This window comes from Mizuhopecten yessoensis, unplaced genomic scaffold (genome assembly GCF_002113885.1).
Source record: "Mizuhopecten yessoensis strain PY_sf001 unplaced genomic scaffold, ASM211388v2 scaffold10315, whole genome shotgun sequence".
NCBI classification, from domain to species: Eukaryota; Metazoa; Mollusca; class Bivalvia; order Pectinida; family Pectinidae; genus Mizuhopecten; species Mizuhopecten yessoensis.
The window spans coordinates 346,309-366,710 of NW_018408485.1; the positions used below are offsets into that span (position 1 = coordinate 346,309).

General features: G+C 34.8%; 2 protein-coding genes across 2 annotated transcripts in view; both read right to left on the reverse strand.

Annotated features, from left to right (window-relative positions):
* The window catches only part of LOC110460092, a 23,277-nt gene extending 18,959 nt beyond the window's left edge, over window positions 1-4,318 (reverse strand). Inside the window, exons 1-4 of the mRNA XM_021512805.1 lie at window positions 4,210-4,318; window positions 3,759-3,913; window positions 3,448-3,537; window positions 2,338-2,460 (exon numbers count right to left, since the gene is read on the reverse strand). Of these exons, the coding sequence (XP_021368480.1) occupies window positions 2,338-2,460; window positions 3,448-3,537; window positions 3,759-3,913; window positions 4,210-4,224 (383 nt within the window). The 5' untranslated portion in view covers window positions 4,225-4,318. The remainder of the gene's footprint in view (window positions 1-2,337; window positions 2,461-3,447; window positions 3,538-3,758; window positions 3,914-4,209) is intronic.
* Window positions 4,319-14,989: 10,671 nt separating this feature from the next.
* Window positions 14,990-19,501, reverse strand: LOC110460091. Its single transcript, XM_021512804.1, has 5 exons — window positions 19,472-19,501; window positions 19,052-19,206; window positions 18,580-18,669; window positions 17,299-17,421; window positions 14,990-15,432 (listed from the first exon to the last, which is right to left on the reverse strand). Exons 1-5 carry the CDS (start codon window positions 19,484-19,486, stop codon window positions 15,108-15,110), a joined length of 708 nt encoding a protein of 235 aa, XP_021368479.1. The 5' UTR covers window positions 19,487-19,501; the 3' UTR covers window positions 14,990-15,107.
* Window positions 19,502-20,402: the final 901 nt, after the last annotated feature.

Genomic DNA, 20,402 nt, shown 5'->3' on the forward strand with positions numbered 1-20,402 from the left:
TTGCTGAAGACACCTTTCTATCACATACAACCTGTAGAACTATCCTGTTGCTGAAGGCACCTTTCTATCATAACAACCTGTAGAGATATCCTGTTGCTGCAGACACCTTTCTATCACATACAACCTGTAGAACTAACCTGTTGCCGATGACACCTTTCTATCACATACAACCTGTACAACTAACCTGTTGATGAAGACACCTTTTTATCACATACAACCTGTAGAATTATCCTATTGCTGAAGACACCTTTCTATCACATACAACCTGTCGAACTAACCTGTTGCTGAAGACACCTTTCTATCACATTCAACCTGTAGCACTATCCTGTCGCTGAAGACCCCTTTCTATCACATACAACCTGTACAACTAACCTGTTGATGAAGACACCTTTTTATCACATACAACCTGTAGAATTATCCTATTGCTGAAGACACCTTTCTATCACATACAACCTGTAAAACTATCCTGTGGATGAAGACACCTTTCTATCACATACAACCTGTCGAACTAACCTGTTGCTGAAGACACCTTTCTATCACATTCAACCTGTAGCACTATCCTGTCGCTGAAGACCCCTTTCTATCACATACAACCTGTAGAACTAGCCTGTCGCTGAAGACACCTTTCTATCACATACAACCTGTCGAACTAACCTGTTGCTGAAGACACCTTTCTATCACATACAATCTGTAGAACTAACCTGTTGCTGAAGACACCTTTCTATCACATTCAACCTGTAGCACTATCCTGTCGCTGAAGACCCCTTTCTATCACATACAACCTGTAGAACTAACCTGTTGCAGAAGGCACCTTTCTATCATAACAACCTGTAGAGATATCCTGTTGCTGCAGACACCTTTCTATCACATACAACCTGTCGAACTAACCTGTTGCTGAAGACACCTTTCTATCACATACAATCTGTAGAACTAACCTGTTGCTGAAGACACCATTCTATCACATACAACCTGTAGAACTAACCTGTTGTTTTAGACACCTTTCTATCACATACAACCTGTACCACTAACCTGTTGATGAAGACACCTTTTTATCACATACAACCTGTAGAATTATCCTATTGCTGAAGACACCTTTCTATCACATACAATCTGTAGAACTAACCTGTTGCTGAAGACACCATTCTATCACATACAACCTGTAGAACTAACCTGTTGCAGAAGGCACCTTTCTATCATAACAACCTGTAGAGATATCCTGTTGCTGCAGACACCTTTCTATCACATACAACCTGTCGAACTAACCTGTTGCTGAAGACACCTTTCTATCACATACAACCTGTCGAACTAACCTGTTGCTGAAGACACCTTTCTATCACATTCAACCTGTAGCACTATCCTGTCGCTGAAGACCCCTTTCTATCACATACAACCTGTAGACCTAACCTGTTGCTGAAGACACCTTTCTATCACATACAACCTGTACAACTAACCTGTTGATGAAGACACCTTTCTATCACATACAACCTGTCGAACTAACCTGTTGCTGAAGACACCTTTCTATCACATACAACCTGTAGATTTAACCTGTTGATGAAGACACTTTTCTATCACATACAACCTGTAGAACTTACCTACCTATAAAGATACCTTTCAATCACAAACAACCTTCAGATGTAAATAATATGTTACACTTTTACAACAATATGAAGAAAGAAATACATACACCACACTTATCCTTTACAAAACCTATGAATGAATGCACTTGTCAAACATTTACATTCTGTATGATTGGACCCATTAACAAAAAGTACATGTTCCTGTTTTATTTTAGAATATCTTACAAGGGTGATAAAATGTCGGGGGAATGGGGTAGACAAAAGTTCGTGCTCACGCATGGCCTGTTGACAAATAATACATTGTTAATAACCAAGGAAAAGTGTCGTTACTTTGAAAACGATGTAGAATTTTGAAATTAAACAGGTTGTTATTGATAAAATGTCATGTAGCATTAATACAGGCGTGGTGTTTTAACCATCTGTCGTGAAGCTGCCCTTAAAGCCTTATATTACTATAATTTCAATGATCATTGAACAGTATTCATTTTTGTTAAAAAATATAAAATATGTAGTTTAAGATAACTGATAATAACACATTACTGTTTAATACAATTAATTAAATTTTGATAATGGAAATACATTTTGTGCGTTTTGTTGCCATGCTATACCCTCCAGCGGAAGGTTTCACAATTTCTCACAGAATACTCTGTTCTTACTACTGCATTGCCGATGTATATATATAAGGCGTTGGATTTCTAGATATGTTTGCCATGAATCGCGTTGATTTAATATTTTCTGTGAATAGAGATGTGGTACATACCCAGTACATTCAGCCTTTTTAATAACTTGCTGATGCGGATAAACAACCCAGCACAAGGTCAGCCCATTGTTTTTGAAGTATCCAAGAATTTGTTTACGCTCGGTAGGGCATAGAGGAGTTCCTCTGGAATTCAAAAGTAAATCGTTTTGACATATAGCCTTGAATACAATAGAGTTTGTCACCTGTACTGATAAAACCTGTTACTCGTAATTTTAACATTTAATGAGCATATGTAAACGGCAGTAGAATATAGCAGAAATTTCAAATACTCATTTATACTCCATGCGATGAAATTCAATCAAAATCATCGTAATGCATCATTAAATCATCAATCTTGTTTTGAAATACATTAAATACTTATTGCAACATTTGTTTGCAGCAACATATAATCTTTGCAGTAGGATATTATCGAAAATGGGGTACAATGGCCATTTTTGCGCATTAACAAAAACTTAGAATTGAGATTTGTCAACTTTATGATGGACAGAATTTTGTGAACTCTCTGGACTTAATAGTCCTATTGGGATATCAATTATACAAATGTAGATATATGTTTTCGTCAATTCCCGATATTTGTAGCAAAGGTATGTTCATAGTTATAGTTCTATTGCTTCGAGTAGATGGAATGTGAAATGAAACCAACTCTTCATCTCTAATGAAATCAATTTGACTGAAATCAGTTGAGGTCCAAGCAGCACACCACAATTACATGAAAAAGTAAGTTTCATCCATACGACAAAATGGTGTCGTCTTGTAGTATGCTTGCAAAGGCGTGTATTTAAAACCTTTAATTCTTTACGTAATTATTCGTTTTTGCAATAGATTATCTTAAAATGAATTTTTAATTATTGCACAATAAACATTACACTCAAAACCGCTCTGCATGTTGTAACCAAATCAAGAAGTGCGTCCAAAAGTGTTTAAGTCGCCCACGCGTTCAGTTCATCAAACTTCTATACGCAAGACACGGTGTTGATGTTGCGCCATTATGTTTACATCATCGGGAATTTATTTCACATGCAGCAATTTCATGTACTAAATAAATAAACCAATTGCACTAGTTTCAGGTGCATTTAAAAAAAATGTCTGTATAACATGTGATACACTTACGATTCTTCAGGTGGCTCAGTGTTGTGTGGAAAGGAGTATACAAATGTGTATGCATTCCAGTGATTCCATAAATTGTCACTCAGACGTTGCCTGTAATATTTAAACATGTTTTGTATATAAACGTTTCTATAAAGGTTAATTAACTCGTAATTACAATTTGAACATAACATCACTGCTGGATATATGCTATTTAATCAACTTTCTTTTACAAGTCAAGTTTCCACTGTAAACTAGTGATTTGATACTGCTTATTTCAGTTTTAAATGTATTTAAAACAATTTGAACAAATAAGAGAAAGAAAATGTACTTACAAGAAATATTGGAAATCTGCACTTCGTATGGGTTCACATACATAATCATCCTCTTCTATTTCAGTTGTTTCAGTAAAGATACAACCACAGGTTCCGTTATTACCATCACATGCCCATGTGTCCAACACCAGCAGTAGGAGGACTCCGACACATACCTAGTCACGAGTTATAGGATTTAATAAAGCATTATTTATTTTACCAGTGAAAATCAAATTTTTTGTTATAACGACCAAAACCGATAGCTTCATGTGACTGATCGTTGAAGTGTATTCTTTTATCATTCTACGAGTATTCTATTATTATGCATCATTGCAAATAATTATATCAATAAAATTCATGTAAACGTGAAATAATATTGTAATGATTGACGTTTTCAATAGCTAATGCAGGCAAAACATGTTGTATCCTTAACAAATGACATGCGATCATGATTGATAAAGTAAAATCATACGTGAATCAAGCCCATTGTTGACAGGAGTATTGACGTGTGCAGTTCCTGCACACGATATATCAATTTATAGATTGGTGAAAGTTACTTTTCCTCCAATGGGCGGGTTACACATATCTGTAATTATAAATGCATTTCTTAAAGTAAATAAATTACTATGCAACATAAACTCCTTCCGGTCTTGTGGCCATAAAAGCAAACTAAATTTAGTAAAAATAACAATCAACAGTATGGAAATAACGCCATGGGAACAACTAAGAGGAGCTGTTTTACGATAACAGGCAACTACACGTACTTGGGACTTTTCTTAATAAATAAGCAAGACAAATTTAATACATTAAGACAAACAAAGTCACGTAAAAGCATGCTTCGTTTTTAATGACAAAAGCTGATGTTGCTTATTTTAGTTGACTACAAAGTGCAACGAAATTGGAAATAATTCGTTCAAGGCTAATTATTACTTAAAACCTGCATGGTTACTTATGTAACGCGAATTTCACGCTATGAAAGTCGATTATTTTTCCACTCGCCATTTGCAAAACCGAACACTGTGGAAACAATTAGCGTTTTGTACGTGAAGTCTATACTGAGCTAAATACATTAATTACTGAAACACGTTCATCGTAATCATTTGTCATTTTTTACATTAATTACGAGTGGTGTAACTTATTTAGCTAATCCATGACTTAACATTTCATGAAAAGATATCTGAAGCAATAAGGTACGATCTAAACAACTCTTATCAACATTACTGCTAAAAAAACCACTTTNAAATGAGGTACGATGTAAATAACTCTTATCAGCATTACTACTTTTTTGTTTGGACTGCCGTATGTCAACTAACAGGAGAGCCATCCTAATACTGAGGTAATATAATATTAATCTGTTTTTATTGGGAATCAACACGTGATTAAGCTTCACACTAGCTGACGCACAATCTGACATGATATACGCTTCGGTTAATCTTGTATCATAAATGTGAGGCATTCCATTATCAGACTTTAGTTGATGCCAAACAAATGTAAAACTGTAGCCTATCTGAAGGGCGATAGTTTTGTACTTGCAGGGGAAATTTCAATACTGCATGATAATTAGCACAATTAAAAACAGAAATAGAAAAGAGAAATGCGTTAGAACTATATCGGACATGCGTACAGTTCATCAAAGGTCCCCACGACAGATATGGTGTTGATATTGCGCTATGATATGTTCCGTTGATGGCTCATTGCTGTCTGGTTAGGATTATATGGATGTGTATTAACTCCAGTGATAACCAGTTAGTTTAAATCTGTCTCATTAAGCTACAGTTTCCATTGATGAACCACTTACCATTATGTATAATGGTCAAAGTTATTACATATATTATACTTTTATACTGTATGTATTACAATCATATCTATTTATATATGTATGTTTATACATTTCCTTCTAAATATGGAACAGTAATGTATGAATGTATGTATGTATGTATGTATGTATGTATGTATGTATGTATGTATGTATGTATGTATGTACGTTGTTTTGTTTTTATTATCGTTATACGAAATATGTACGGTACTTAGTTGATAGAGTTTATCTTTCTAAATAATGTATAATGTATATATGTTAGAATGATATTCATACCAAGATCGTCGCAAGGTCAAAATAACATAGGGTTTAAAACAAGAAAAGACAGGCAGTCTTTATTTTTTGTACAAGTGGCTAAAGCTATACAAAATTGCATCTAAAATGACTAAGTCTATAAAAGATATATCGTTCAATATTAAAACATTTTCCGCATGTGAATTTGCTCATACATTCTGTGCAAACATGCTTTTTCCGAAATTACATTTCTTACAATTCTTTTGCAAAATATGAACATTTTTTTTAATTTTTTTTAACATTTTTTAATATGATAGGGACATGTAATGCTTATGTTTATTGTGATGAATTCTTTTTATGTTTATATGACAGATGAAAAATGGTAGTGAGTAAGATAAGAAGAGTAAGAAGAATGAAATTAAAAAGAGATTGTAATTGATAACAAAGGAGATGAACAGGACACACATGGTGGTAGGAACTCAAAGGGAATAGAGCGTGTGGAAATATCTGTGTGAAGGGTCGGAGGACAATGGTGTGTGGATATAAGGTTCATTTATTATAATGCATTGATAAGTTAATCGTGGTCCTTAGACAGGGAAATGGTCAGCAAAATACTTCTAAAAGAGAAATGCAGCCCCGCTGTGTTAGATTGTCATTATAATAGGTAGAGATCTAAGGTTGAGAGAGTAGAAAGGAGAGAGATGAAGGAGAGAGTCCAAGGACAGAGTCAGATTTAGACAGATATAGAAGTACAGAGAGATATTGGGGTGCGAGACTGAAGAGAACTAAATGAGAAAGAATGGAGTTGGAAACAGAAGTGAATGGATTGAACAATTAAGTTTCCATGTATAAGCTATGAAGTTGGACTAAAATAAGGGAAGTGGAGCTGACATAATGTGTCATCATTGTAACTTAAATTCCCAAGTTACCTAGGGACCCTAGTGATAACAAACGGACCGGTGATATGTGGTGGAGAATCCGGGTACCAGGGTTGTAATATCTACACCCTGGTAAGAAAAGAAAAAAAGAAGAAAGGAAAATGGCAGCAAAGGACAGTATTACTATACCTGAGAAGATTGATGGACAATGTTGTGCAAAGATATGGCTTTAAAAATTTGAAAAAGTGAGCAGAATTAGAAAATGGAAAGATGAGGAAAAGGCTCTTCAGTTTTCACTTCTGCTAAAAGGAAAAGCAGAGCAATGACTTATGCACACTAGGAAGATGTGCAGGAAAATCTGGAGCTGCTGTTAAGGAAGTTTACAGAGAGATGTTTCCCCAGTGAGCTTGATAGGACAACTCTTAACAAAATGGCAGGGAAAAAGTCATGGGAAAAGGTTAATCACAGTCAAAAGGGGTACGCGCCTGTCTTTAAAGTTAAAAACATCATGACAATAAGCATAATGACAATAAGCATAATGACAATAAGCAGAATGACAATAAGCAGAATTGCAATAAGGAAAAAGGTAAAACAACTGAAAAGGACAGCACAGCAAGGGATTTCCTGCTTCAATAGAAAGGTGTTTGAAGCAGGAAATCTAGGAGAAAAGTTTTCAGTAGAGAGTTTAGATTTAAAATGGTTGTATAGTGCTGATGGTAGTGACATAGGAATCAAAGGAAAGGTGACACTCCCCTTTTCAATAGGACGTCTGGATATGATACAAACATTTCAGGTGGTAGAAAGTCGGAGTTTTCCAGTCATTCTATATACAGACTTCTTGAAACAAATCATTAGGCAAAGATAGACTGCGGGAATAGTAGCTTAGAGTAAGAGGGAGGTATAGCCATGGTTGTTTGTATACAGGCAAAAGCTAGGGAAAGGACAAGCTCAGCCAGTCTGGTTTGTAATATACAAATAGCCCCTAAGTCAATGGTAATCGTTCCAGTCGAAATAAAAAGTAAGAAAAAAGGGCTTAAGTTGTTAGGGCAAATCTCCAGCCTCTTATCTAAGCATAGTGTAATGGGGCCCCGAGTGTGTCAGAAGTTAAAAACAACAAAACTGTATATCAGTCCAGAGCCTAGACCTACAAACCCCCCTCCCCAGACACATGGTGCTGAGACTTACCAAAATCCAGAACTAATTGAGGAAATAGAGGAGCAGGGCAGGATATCCCAGGCTAAAGAATGACTCCAGCCCAGAGCCCACAAATGATACCAATACACCCACAGAGGAGAAATAGGAGTGGCTCACAGTAGATAGGATTCTGTGTTGCAAGCCTAACAAGGGTGTGAAATGGTATAGAGTAAAAGGAAGACTTCATGGAATAAGGAAGAAATACTTCCAGAACATTTGATTAGAGAGTACCACATAAATAGAACTATCCAGAGTCGTAGTAAAAAAAAAAGAAAAAAAAAAAAGGAAGGATAGGCCAGTAGTGTAAAAACAAAAAACAGAAAAATCAGTTCCCTTCCAAATCTATGTAAATTAACTTAGTAAACTGTAGCTAGTAATTGATCATGATTAGTTAACACTTGCAATATGCAGTCCACATGTAGGTATTACATATTATGTATTTGAAGAGCTTCTTGTTAGACTCCGGGCATTTTCTTTACTGAATGGGCTTTGTAAGCTAAATTTTTAGTAGAAATCTTTACGTTTCTAAGTCTAAAGATAGAAATTCAAATTGTGCACACTATTAGGAACTTTGGTTGTTAATTTTTTACTTTTGAAGTATGAAAAACTTTAAGGTTAAGAATGAATGACAGATATCGAGATGATAACAATATTATTACCGGTTATACATGTTAAAGAGTTACATGGTATGAGTCTATTGACAAAGACTGAGAAAAGAAAATGTATTACAGTTATTGTTTCATGGGTGGTTGAAGTCTTTGAGTAGGGAAAGAAAGAGATCTCAGAACTGCTAGATATAGAACCTAACCAGTCTTGTAGGTGTAATTGACACAGACTGGCATGAAATTCATTTTTCATTAGGTGATAATCAAGAGCCTCTGTATTTAGAGGAGGTCAGGTTAATATCAGACAATATTTTGACTAATCAGTGAAATCGTGGTCCTTAGACAGGGAAATGGTCAGCAAAAGACTTCTTAAAGAGAAATGTAGGCCCGCCTCCAAGGGATGAAATAAGCCAATAGAATTAGAATATTTAGTTAAGTAGAAGTAGTGTTAGATTGTCTTTATAATAGGTAGAGATCTAAGGTTGAGAGAGTAGAAAGGAGAGAGCTGAAGGAGAGAGTCCAAGGACAGAGTCAGATTTAGACAGAGATAGAACTACAGAGAGATCTTGGGAGGCGAGACTGAAGAGAACTAAATGAGAAAGAATGGAGTTAGAAACAGAAGGGAATGGATTGAACAATTAAGTTTCTATGTATAAGTTATGAAGTTGGACTAAAATAAATGAAGTGGAACTGACATAAAGTGTCATCTTTGTAACTTAAATTCCCAAGTTACCTAGGGTCCCAAGTGATAACAATCGGACCGGTGATATTTATATCAAAATATTTCTGTTTCACCTAAAGACCATTCTCTTGCATATCGTGTATACGCTAAAGGTATTACCTGATGTCATTGGATAAAACATCATATTATGCAAGAATTTGTCTTTATTATGATTATGCAAACTCGCCTAAAGATCAATCTATATATAAAAATGTACTCACCAACTGAAATGTACGCGTTTATGTTATCATTGTGTTGCGGTTATCTGTCAGTAAGTGCTGCCTTATTGTTGTTATTCCTCTTTCTACTTGAATTGCCGAGATATAATACTGTAGTTGATTTTGAAAAACCAAACTATATTTTTTTGGTGTCTGTATGTCTCTCTCAATGCTAGCTTGAATGTCATTTGTATGTTTTGTATGTTTTTCTACTTTAAACGTCCCAAGCACTTAGATTGTTATGAGACACACACCGTTTCCACTTTGCTTTGTTAACCATTAATATCGATATGTTAAATCTTCCGTTGAATGAGGACTTATCAATACTCCTTATCAAACATAATTTACTTAGTCTTATTAATGAACCCACAAGAATAACACCTGACAGTGCCACATCCATTGATATTATCTTTACTACTAAACAAAACATAGTTAAAAGTACCAATGTATCTCCACCAGTTTGCCGTGATCACTCCTCAGTACATGCTTCAATTTCTTATTTTGTATTTTAAAAAGTAAGCTATCAAAAACTATTTCAAAATATGAAGAAGCAGACTTTGATAGAATGAACAATGCCTTATTTGATATTGATTGGTTAAAGTCTTCAAATAAGGATTCTAATACTTTTAATAGCACTATAGTCAATGCAATCACGGAGCAGGTCAATAGAATCATTCCTACAAAAGTAATAACCGTGCGCCCAAATGATAAACCATGGATAAATAACCCAATAAGATTGAAAATGAGACAACGAAAAAGAATTCACTGAAAAGCTAAATTAACAAATAATCCCCATTATTGGGAACAATTTCGAACCCTACGGAATGAAACTATTGACCTTATCCGTGAGGCAAAAGCAAACTATATAAAACAAAAGTCTTGAAAAATCACTAAATGATAAAGTGGTTATTCCAGGCAAATGGTGCAAGATAGCTAAATCTATAACCAATTTTTCTAATAAATCATCTTCTATTCTGTCACTTGAATCCAACGGCCAAATAATCCATCATCCAACTGAGAAAGCAGAGCTTCTTAACAATCACTTCACTAATATTTCTACATCAACACCTGACCTCGAATTACCCCAAACAACACAACCCAATGCCCCCCATTCTCTAACAAACATTCATATCACTGAACAAGATGTTTCCGATCAAATTAATATACTCAACACTAATAAACCCCAAGGCTCTGATGGTGTTATTCCTAAAACTGTGAAAAAGCTTCATGCTTCTCTTAAATTACTTCTGGCACGAAGGTCTTTTATTTAAATTGAAATTATATGGTATAAATGGAAATTTACTTTCGTGAATCTGTACAATTAGAAGCAGCTATGATAATAACGGGTCTTCGTTCTGGGGTAACACATGACAAACTATACAATGAACTAGGTTGGGAAACACCATCTGTAAGACGAAATAAACACAAACATGTAATGATGTACAAAATTATGCATGGGCAGACACCTCAATACTTACCAAATGTTTAAATCCCTTTATTAATAATAAAAATGATAACCTTACCCTCTCAGACAAACTAGGCTTTTCAACCCACCATTATGTAGAATTAATGACTATTTCGACAGCTTTTTCCCCTCAAATGTGCCGCACAATTAACACTACTAATTCGGATCTTCTTAATTCTCCCTCTCCTGTAGCAAGCATTTAAGAATTACTTGAATAAAGATATTGTTTCTGATAGTGAATCTGTATCAATTTTCAAAACTGAAGGTATCAGAAGAGCAAATATTATTCTATGTCAACTTCGAAACTCTTGTAGAATTTAAAATATGATTTACACCATGACCATTTTACTAATAGTCCAGCTTGTACCTGCTCTGCTGAACACGAAACAGTATTTCATTACTTTTTGGAATGTCTTCTTATTAATAATAAAAGAACTACTTTGTTCACTTCTCTTAATAGTTATGGCAACCACAATCACATTGATTAAACGTTCTTCTCCAGGACTCTCCTGATTGTGATTGGTTTACAAATAGACGAATACTTGATGATACGCATTTTTTATTGGAAAATCCCGTCGTTTTAATTTGTATATGACTTAAAGCCACGATGTACATGTTCAAACAAAAATATACTGATTCTAAATTACATCCAGGATATTCTAGTTGAGCATGACTACTGACTATTACATGAACTTATCTTGACGTTGTAAATAATTACATTCTATATGTATTAAATGAATTTATTATTCTTAATCATACCAGTTGTTGGTAGCAGTGATCTGTGCGATATATGCACATGAACTTTTGGTCTAAGTCTGCCAATTTCTGTCTATGATAGTGTATATATATGCTGAAATTAATGTGTTTGTACATGTACTTGTATGTGTGTGTAAGTGTGTATGAGGTGTGTGAGATGTTTCCTTCATGAGTTTCTGAAGTTTCCCCTTAGCCTTGTGTTAATATGAATTATTTTGTGTAAAACTTTCAATTTCCAACTTGTCTAAAATAGTATGTCTCATTGTTTATTCCACTTTGGCCGTTTGACGGAGAGAATTTATATAGGCTTTGCCTTTTATGCTATCCAATTGACTTTGCAATCTTGTCAATAAAATTTGATGAAATGAAATCATAGCATTTAAGCTTTCACCGAAACTTGGTTATCTGACAACATAAATACCGGTATAGAACTTCCCTGCCATCAATTCCTTTTTCCATACTGTAGGAAGGGCCAAATGGGTGGAGGGGTATTAGTATAATGTTTATTAAGATAAGTTTACATTTTGAAATTGATTCAATTTTCCTGTCTTTTCTTGCAGGAATCTCCATCTCCAGTACCAGTAGAAGACTTGACCTATCAGCCCGAGCCTTTGAGCCAGTCACTTCCCATTTTGGTATCATACCCTATGGTCCTGACTGTTTCCAAAAATGGTAAATTTGAAAAATATGTGGATCCTATAGGGACCACGGAACCAATTCAAAAATAGCTTGTGGGCTTTTCTCTTTTGGGCAGAAGATTTAATAGGAAGGTGAATGCCTCGGGGCCTGCTGGTTGGATATTTAGGTGACAGAAGTTTCAAAAGTTTTATGTGTGGGTTGAGCAATATATAAAGATGTAATATGCATAAAAAATAAATTAAAACAATTCAAGTGTGCTTTTGTCTGGGCGAGTTTTTTAAGTGTGTAATTTGTTGTAAAATTTTGGTCGATTTTTGGTGCCGAATTCAATACAAGATGGCGGCCCCCATATAAAAAATGTTCAAATTGGCAGAATTGTTAAATATTTTAGTTACAGTTGTGTGAGATGATATTCTTCAAAATGAGGGCAGGTAAACCAGTGTGGATAACCCCATTTAACCAGGACAGTGCTGAACGTTAACACTATCGTCTATGGAAAATCATTTGGTTCTGCGGTCCCTGCAGCACTCTAAATGACAACCTATTTAAAAGACAACTAGTAAAAAGTCCACTATGTCCATGCGGAGAAATAGAGGATAATACACATTACGTACTCGTATGTCCGATGTATAATCGTTTACGAAAAACTTATTATCATTACCCAACAACACCACAATTAATTTGTTATTATATGGTGATAAACATTTACCGGAAGCAGCTTATATTAAATTTTTACATCTGTGAAGAATTTTATTATGCAGAAAAAGCGTTTTAATTAAAATATATGATATTCAACGCATATGTACTTTTCTTAATTTACTTTCTATGTACGTACATGTTTGTTTTGTGTGTACAACACATATTGTGTGAGTGAGCGCAATAGGTGTGGAAATCGTATTATAAACAAGTTTCACATTTTGTTAGTTTTAAGGCGTACATCACTGTGAGGCATCATTATCTACTTGAGTGTCACTGCTATTCATATTCATTGACTATTGTTATATTGTTTGCATGTCCAATTCATATTTCTGCCATTCTACGTAATTAATTTATGAGTATGAATTGTAACTTACTTTCAATACGATTTAATTATTACTATGTCTGCTGTCCGTATCGTATGTCTAATCTAACGAAACGGACATTGTATAAGTACTTAGTACTTGTTTCCGAATCGTTGTTGATTATGTATTGCAAATATAATGTATTTCATATTACCAGAAATAGATAGAGTTTAAACGAACCACTTACCAGTTATGTATGCATGTACAAATTCACGGGACACATTAGGGGTAGAACTTTCAACATAGACTAGAAAGTTGCTGTTCGTATTGGTTCACAGATGAAATCGTCCTCTATAAAATCAGTGGCATCCGACACAGCCACATCTATCAACTGGCACCGCATCACACACTTTATTGTCGGGGACCACCAAAAGGAGTACTCCAAAGTTTATCTAGTAGTATTTAGTGACAGGTTGGGTTAGTCCCTTCAACAGGATTATAGTGGTATGTAAATAATGTTTTATTCTATATCCGCATCAGTTCGATCGTTATGACTGATCGGTATATGATCACGGAGATTATATAATTTACCATTACAATAACATGTTCTTGCAATTACCTAACATTGTAGGAACCAAAGGAATAGCACTTTATGTACGTTTTAATGAACTAATAACATGATAGTTTTTAATATATCATCGTAATTCATGAATATTTCCCTTGCGGTAATCATTGTAACGACTAAAAATTACAAAACAATCACTCTTGTTGGCCAGGATTGTAGTGCACATAGGGTCTTAATGTAGGAGGAAAACAGAGTACCCGGACGAAACTCTAAAATAGTATACAACTTCATTTATATATAGCCGTTTGTCGTTATGGAAAAGAAAGCTTTCATAATAGGGGAACGGATGAGTCCTTCAATTTAGAATAAGGTATTGAAATGTAAACGTCTGATAGGGTAGTTGAAGAAGTAGAAGAGCAAGCGTTAAAACGTTGTGCATACTAAATACTAAATTTCGGAATCATATACAAATTTGGCAGGTCCGTATCCTCAACTTCAATTGGTATCTGCAAAGATTGTAATACAGAAAGAAAAAAAATGTATAGGTAGGAAAATCAGAGGTGTTTGAGACAGGATATAGTGTGTATTGACGACAATATGTATAATGAGGACGTGGTAGAATAAAGTTAGATAAAGAGTTTGTTTAGTTGCTGATGTGGAGCAATCAGTTCATATTTTGTCCCTGTGCGTTGACGATATGGTACAGTAAGTTTATTTTTTATGTGTATTGAATTTGTGGAACAATGTGCTGAGTTTGCGTTTTTGTGTGTTGACGATGTCGTACATGTACAACACGAGGTTTAAAAATACCCGGCAGACCGGAATAAGAACCCGGGACCTCTGAACTCCAGACGGATGCTCTAACCAATTGCGCTACACCTAACCAAGTTCCGCTATATTTTTGCCTTTCTTCAACAAAGTCTTCGACCCCGATGATATACGATATCCAATACCACATTCCATAGGTAGTGTATATTTAGCTGAGCTCTAAATGCAACAGGAGATTAATAAGGTGCCAAGTCCAGTTCTAATTCACATATACATGTATTGTAATATACGTTAGTAGATATCAAGGTGTGACGGAAATTAATGAAAATATATATTGTTGTAGTTTTATCTCTTGTTCATTGCACATAGAATGCTGACATAATCTTATCATATTAAAATAAAATAAAACTTTGTTATTGCAAATTTACTTGAATTTAATGCACTCAAATGATTTTGATTTGGTCAAAATAATCATTCATTTTAAAATATCCGACCTGATACACTGTGTAATTAACAGTCACATCTTCGGCATGAGCATGAGCTGGCAATGTAGTCGTGTTTAAATGCAAAGTACCACTCATTTGTGGGACAGGAGGGGGGCAGCGATCGTTTTTCCCTCTCAATGATAGTTTCGTGTGAAGCATCTGCTTCGCGCTTGCGCCGTTCGCCGTCGAAATCAGTGTCATCAAAGGTAGATGGGATTGTTTCGCCAAGTTCGTCCGTCCCTATCAGGCAGCCATCTTCATCAGTGTAGAGAGCGTCACAGTAGACAAGGTACTTCTTCAGCACATAACCGCCTGGATCACATCTTGTGTTGTCTCCACAGCATCCTTCACTATAAGCACATCATTAATGTTGGGTGAAAATATACAATTATTATCTTAGATTATTTTTGTAAAGTGCATATTTGACGAGTGCCATAATGCAAAAAAGGATTATGAGTGCAATGAACTGTTGCAATTATAAGACCTACCCAGCGATAACATTACACCGGAGATATTTGGAGCAATGAACAGTAAGGTTTCTTTTGATAACTCTACCAATCACGTTTTATATTGTTGAGGTTTTTTTCTTCAGAAAATTCAAAACTACAGGTTTATTTTGGCTCGATTATTTTAGCTTTCTGTGACGTTATTTGTAAATTCCACCGTTCGATCAAATTTTTAGTTTGTATAAGGATATAATCCGTCGTTTTCAATCCTGTTGATGAAGACACCTTTCTATCACATACAACCTGTAGAACTAACCTGTTGTTTAAGACACCTTTCTATCACATACAACCTGTAGAACTATCCTGTTGCTGAAGACACTTTTCTATCACATTCAACCTGTAGAACTAACCTGTTGTTTAAGACACCTTTCTATCACATACAACCTGTAGAACTAACCTGTTGATGAAGACACCTCTCTATCACATACAACCTGTAGAACTATCCTGTTGATGAAGACACCTCTCTATTACATACAATCTGTAGAACTATCCTGTTGATGAAGACACCTCTCTATCACATACAACCGGTACAACGTACCTGTTGCTGAAGACACCTTTCTATCACATACAACCTGTAGAACTAACCTGTTGATGAAGACACCTTTCTATCACATACAACCTGTAGAACTTACCTGTTGCTGAAGACACTTTTCTATCACATACAACCTGTAGAATCAACCTGTTGATGAAGACACCTCTCTATCACATACAACCTGTAAAACTAACCTGCTGATGAAGACACCTATCTATCACATACAACCTGTAGAACTAACCTGTTGATGAAGACACCTTTCTATCACATACAACCTGTAGATCTATCCTGTTGCTGAAGACTCCTTTCTATCACATACAACCTGTAGAACTATCCTGTTACTGAAGACACCTTTCTATCACATACAACCTGTAGATCTATCCTGTTGCTGAAGACTCCTTTCTATCACATACAACCTGTAGAACTTACCTACCTATGAAGATACCTTTCAATCACATACAACCCGCAGATGTAAATAATATGTTCCACTTTTACAACAATATGAAGAAAGAAAAACATACACCATACTTATCCTTTACAAAACCCATGAATGAATGCACTTGTCAAACATTTACATTCTGTATGATTGGACCCATTAACAAAAATACATGTTCCTGTATTATTGTAGAATATCTTACAAGGGTGAGAAATGTCGGGGGAATGGGGTAGACAATAGTTCGTGCTCACGCATGGCCTGTTGTCAAATAATACATTGTTAATAACCAAGGAAAAGTGTCGTTACATCGAAAACGATGTAGAATTTTGAAATTAAACAGGTTGTTATTGATAAAATGTCATGGAGCATTAATACAGGCGTAGTGTTTTAACCATCTGTCGTGAAGCTGCCCTTAAAGCCTTATATTACTATAATTTCAATGAGCATTGAACAGTTTTTATTTCTGTTAAAAAATATAAAATATGTAGTTTAAGATAACTGATAATAGCACATTACTGTTTAATACAATTAATTAAATTTTGATAATGGAAATACATTTCGTGCGTTTTGTTGCCATGCTGTTGCTATACCCTCGAGCGGAAGGTTTCACATTTTCTCACAGAATAATCTGTTCTTACTACTGCATTGCCGATGTATATATATAAGGCGTTGGATTTCTAGATATGTTTGCAATGAATCGCGTTGATTTAATATTTTCTGTAAATAGAGATGTGGTACATACCCAGTGCATTCAGCCTTTTTAATAACTTGCTGATGCGGATGAACAACCCAGCACAAGGTCAACCCGTTGTTTTTGAAGTATCCAAGAATTTGTTTACGCTCGGTAGGACATAGAGGAGTTCCCCTGGAATTCAAAAGTAAATCGTTTTGACATATAGCCTTGAATACAATAGAGTTTGTCACCTGTACTGATAAACATGTTACTCGTTATGTTAACACTTAATGAGCATATGTGAACGGCAGTAGAATATAGCAGAAATTTCAAATAATCATTTCTACGATGGCCGATGATTTTATTTCTGCTTTCATATCTTTGTGTACCAGGGTACACTTTTACATGGTACACAAAGATTTGAATTTTGATATCTTTGTGTACCATATAAAAGTGAACCATATTGCAAAAAGATATGAAAATTCACATCTTTTTGCCAGGCTCTTGTCGGCCATCGTACATTTATACTCCATGCGATGGAATTCAATTAAAATTATCGTAATGAATAATTAAATCATAAATCTTATTTTGAAATACATTAAATACATTTTGCAACATTTGTTTGCAACAATATATAATCTTTGCAGAAGGATATTATCGAAAATGGAATTGAGATTTGTCAACTTTATGATGGATTGGTTTGGTTTGGTTTAGTATTGTTTAACGTCCTATCAACAGCGATGGTCAAATTATGTGAATTATTTTCTTCCATTCCAGATATTTGTAGCAAAAGTATGGTCGTAGTTGTTGTTCTATTGCTTCGAGTAGATGGAATGTGAAATGAAACCAACTTTTCATCTCTAACGAAATCCATTTGACTGAAATTAATTGATGAAACTGTCTAGATCCGAGCAGCATACCACAATTGATCTTCCAAATTACATGAAAAAGGAAGTTTCACCCCTGCGACAAAATTACGTCGTCTTGTAGTATGCTTGCAAACGCGCGTATTTTAAACCTTTAATTCTTAACGTTATTATTCGTTTTTTCCATAGATTATCATAATATGAATTTTTAACTATTGCACAATAATAATTACACCCAAAACCACTGCTAGAGAAGACATGTTGTAAGCAAACCAAGAAGTGCGTCCAAATGTGTTTAAATCGGCCACGCGTTCAGTACATCAAACGTCTATACGCAAGACACGGTGTTGATGTTTCGCCATTATGTTTACATTATCGGGAATTCATTTCACATGTAACAATTCCGTGTACTTGATAAATAAACCAATTGCACTAGTTTCAGGTGCATTTAAAAAAATGTCTGTATAACATGTGATACACTTACGATTCTTCAGGTGGGTCAGTGTTGTCTGGAAAGGAGTATACAAATGTGTATGCATTCCATTGACCATGTAAAGCGTCACTCAGACGTTGCCTGTAATATTTAAACATATTTTGTATATCAACGTTACTATAAAGGTTAATTAACTCGTAATTTCAATTTGAACATAACATCACTGCTGGATATATGCTATTTAATCAACTTTCTCTTACAAGCCAAGTTTCCACTATAAACTAGTGATTTGATACTGCTTATTTCAGTTTTAGATATATATCTAAAACAATTTGAAGAACAATCAAGCAGAGTTTGTAGAGTTTTGTAAGTGCAAACAATGGTTCTGCACGTGCCGTTTTACACCTTCTCATAATGGCAATAAACTTTATTTCATGTTACCAGTAACGAAACACTGATTGTGCACTGTTCTCTATGCAAATGTAAGTGAGCGAGACAAATTAGAAAAAGAAAATGTGCTTACAAGAAATATTGGAAATCTGCACTTCGTATGGGTTCACATACATAATCATCCTCTTCTATTTCAGTTGTTTCAGTAAAGATACAACCACAGATTCCGTTATTACCATCACATGCCCATGTGTCCAACACCAGCAATAGGAGGACTCCGACACATACCTAGTCACGAGTTATAGGATTTAATAAAGCAATAGATAATGTACCAGTTATATGACTGATCGTTAAAGTGTATTCTTTTATCATTCTACGAGTATTCTATTTGTATGTACCATTGCAAATGATTATATCAACAAAATGCATGTAAACGTTTAATAGCATTGATCGTTATTGTAATGATTTACGTTTTCAATAGCCAGTGTAGACAAAACATGATTTATCATTTACAAAACAATATGCAAACATGTTTGATAAAGTTAAAGCATACCTGAAGCAAGCCCATTGTTGATAGGAGTATTGACCTGTACAGTCCCTTCACAGGAGTGATCAATTTATAGATGGGTGAAAGTTACTTTTCCACCAATGAGCGAGTTACACATATTAATAATTCTAAATACATTTCGTAAAGAAAATAAATTTCTATGAACATTTACTCATTGCTTAAGAACGGCCTTGTGGCCATAAAAACAATCTGAACATAGTAAATTCCAATCAGTAGTATGGAAATAACGCCATGGGCACAACTAAGAGGAGCTGTTTTACGATAACAGGTAACTACACGTACTTGGGACTTTTCTTAATAAATTGTAATGCATTCCGACAAAATAAGTCACATAATTCGTTTTTAATGACAAAAGCTGATGTTTCTTATTTAAGTTGACCAACACTGCAACGAAATGGGAAATAATTTGTTCAAAGCTAGTTATTACTTAAAACGTGCATGTTTACTTATGTAACGCGCATTTCACGCTATGAGAGTCGAATATTGTTCACTCACCATTTGCAGAACCAAACACTGTGGAAACAATTAGCGTTTTGTACGTGAAGTCTATACTGAGCTAAATACATTAATTACTGAAACACGTTCATCGTAATCATTTGTGCTTTTCTTAATATATTACGAGTGATGTCATTTATTTAACAAATCCATGAGTTAACCTTATAAAAATAGATATCTGAAGCAATATGGAACGATCTAAATAACTCTTATCAACATTACTGCTAAAAAAACTTTTTTGTTTGGACTGCCGTATGTCAACTAACAAGAGAGCCATCCTAATACTTAGGTAATATAATATTAATCTGTTTTTATTGGGAATCAACACGTGATTAAGCTTCACACTAGCTGACGCACAATCTGACATGATATACGCTTCGGTTAATCTTGTATCATAAATGTGAGGCATTCCATTATCAGA

Bases quoted from the DNA above. Each gene is read 5' to 3' on its own strand.
- LOC110460091 (XM_021512804.1), bottom strand. The intron at 18,670-19,051 runs GTAAGCACATTT...TAAATATTACAG, and splicing joins GCAGATTTCCAATATTTCTT to GCAACGTCTGAGTGACGCTT. The intron at 17,422-18,579 runs GTAAGTGTATCA...TTTGAATTCCAG, and splicing joins ACTGACCCACCTGAAGAATC to GGGAACTCCTCTATGTCCTA.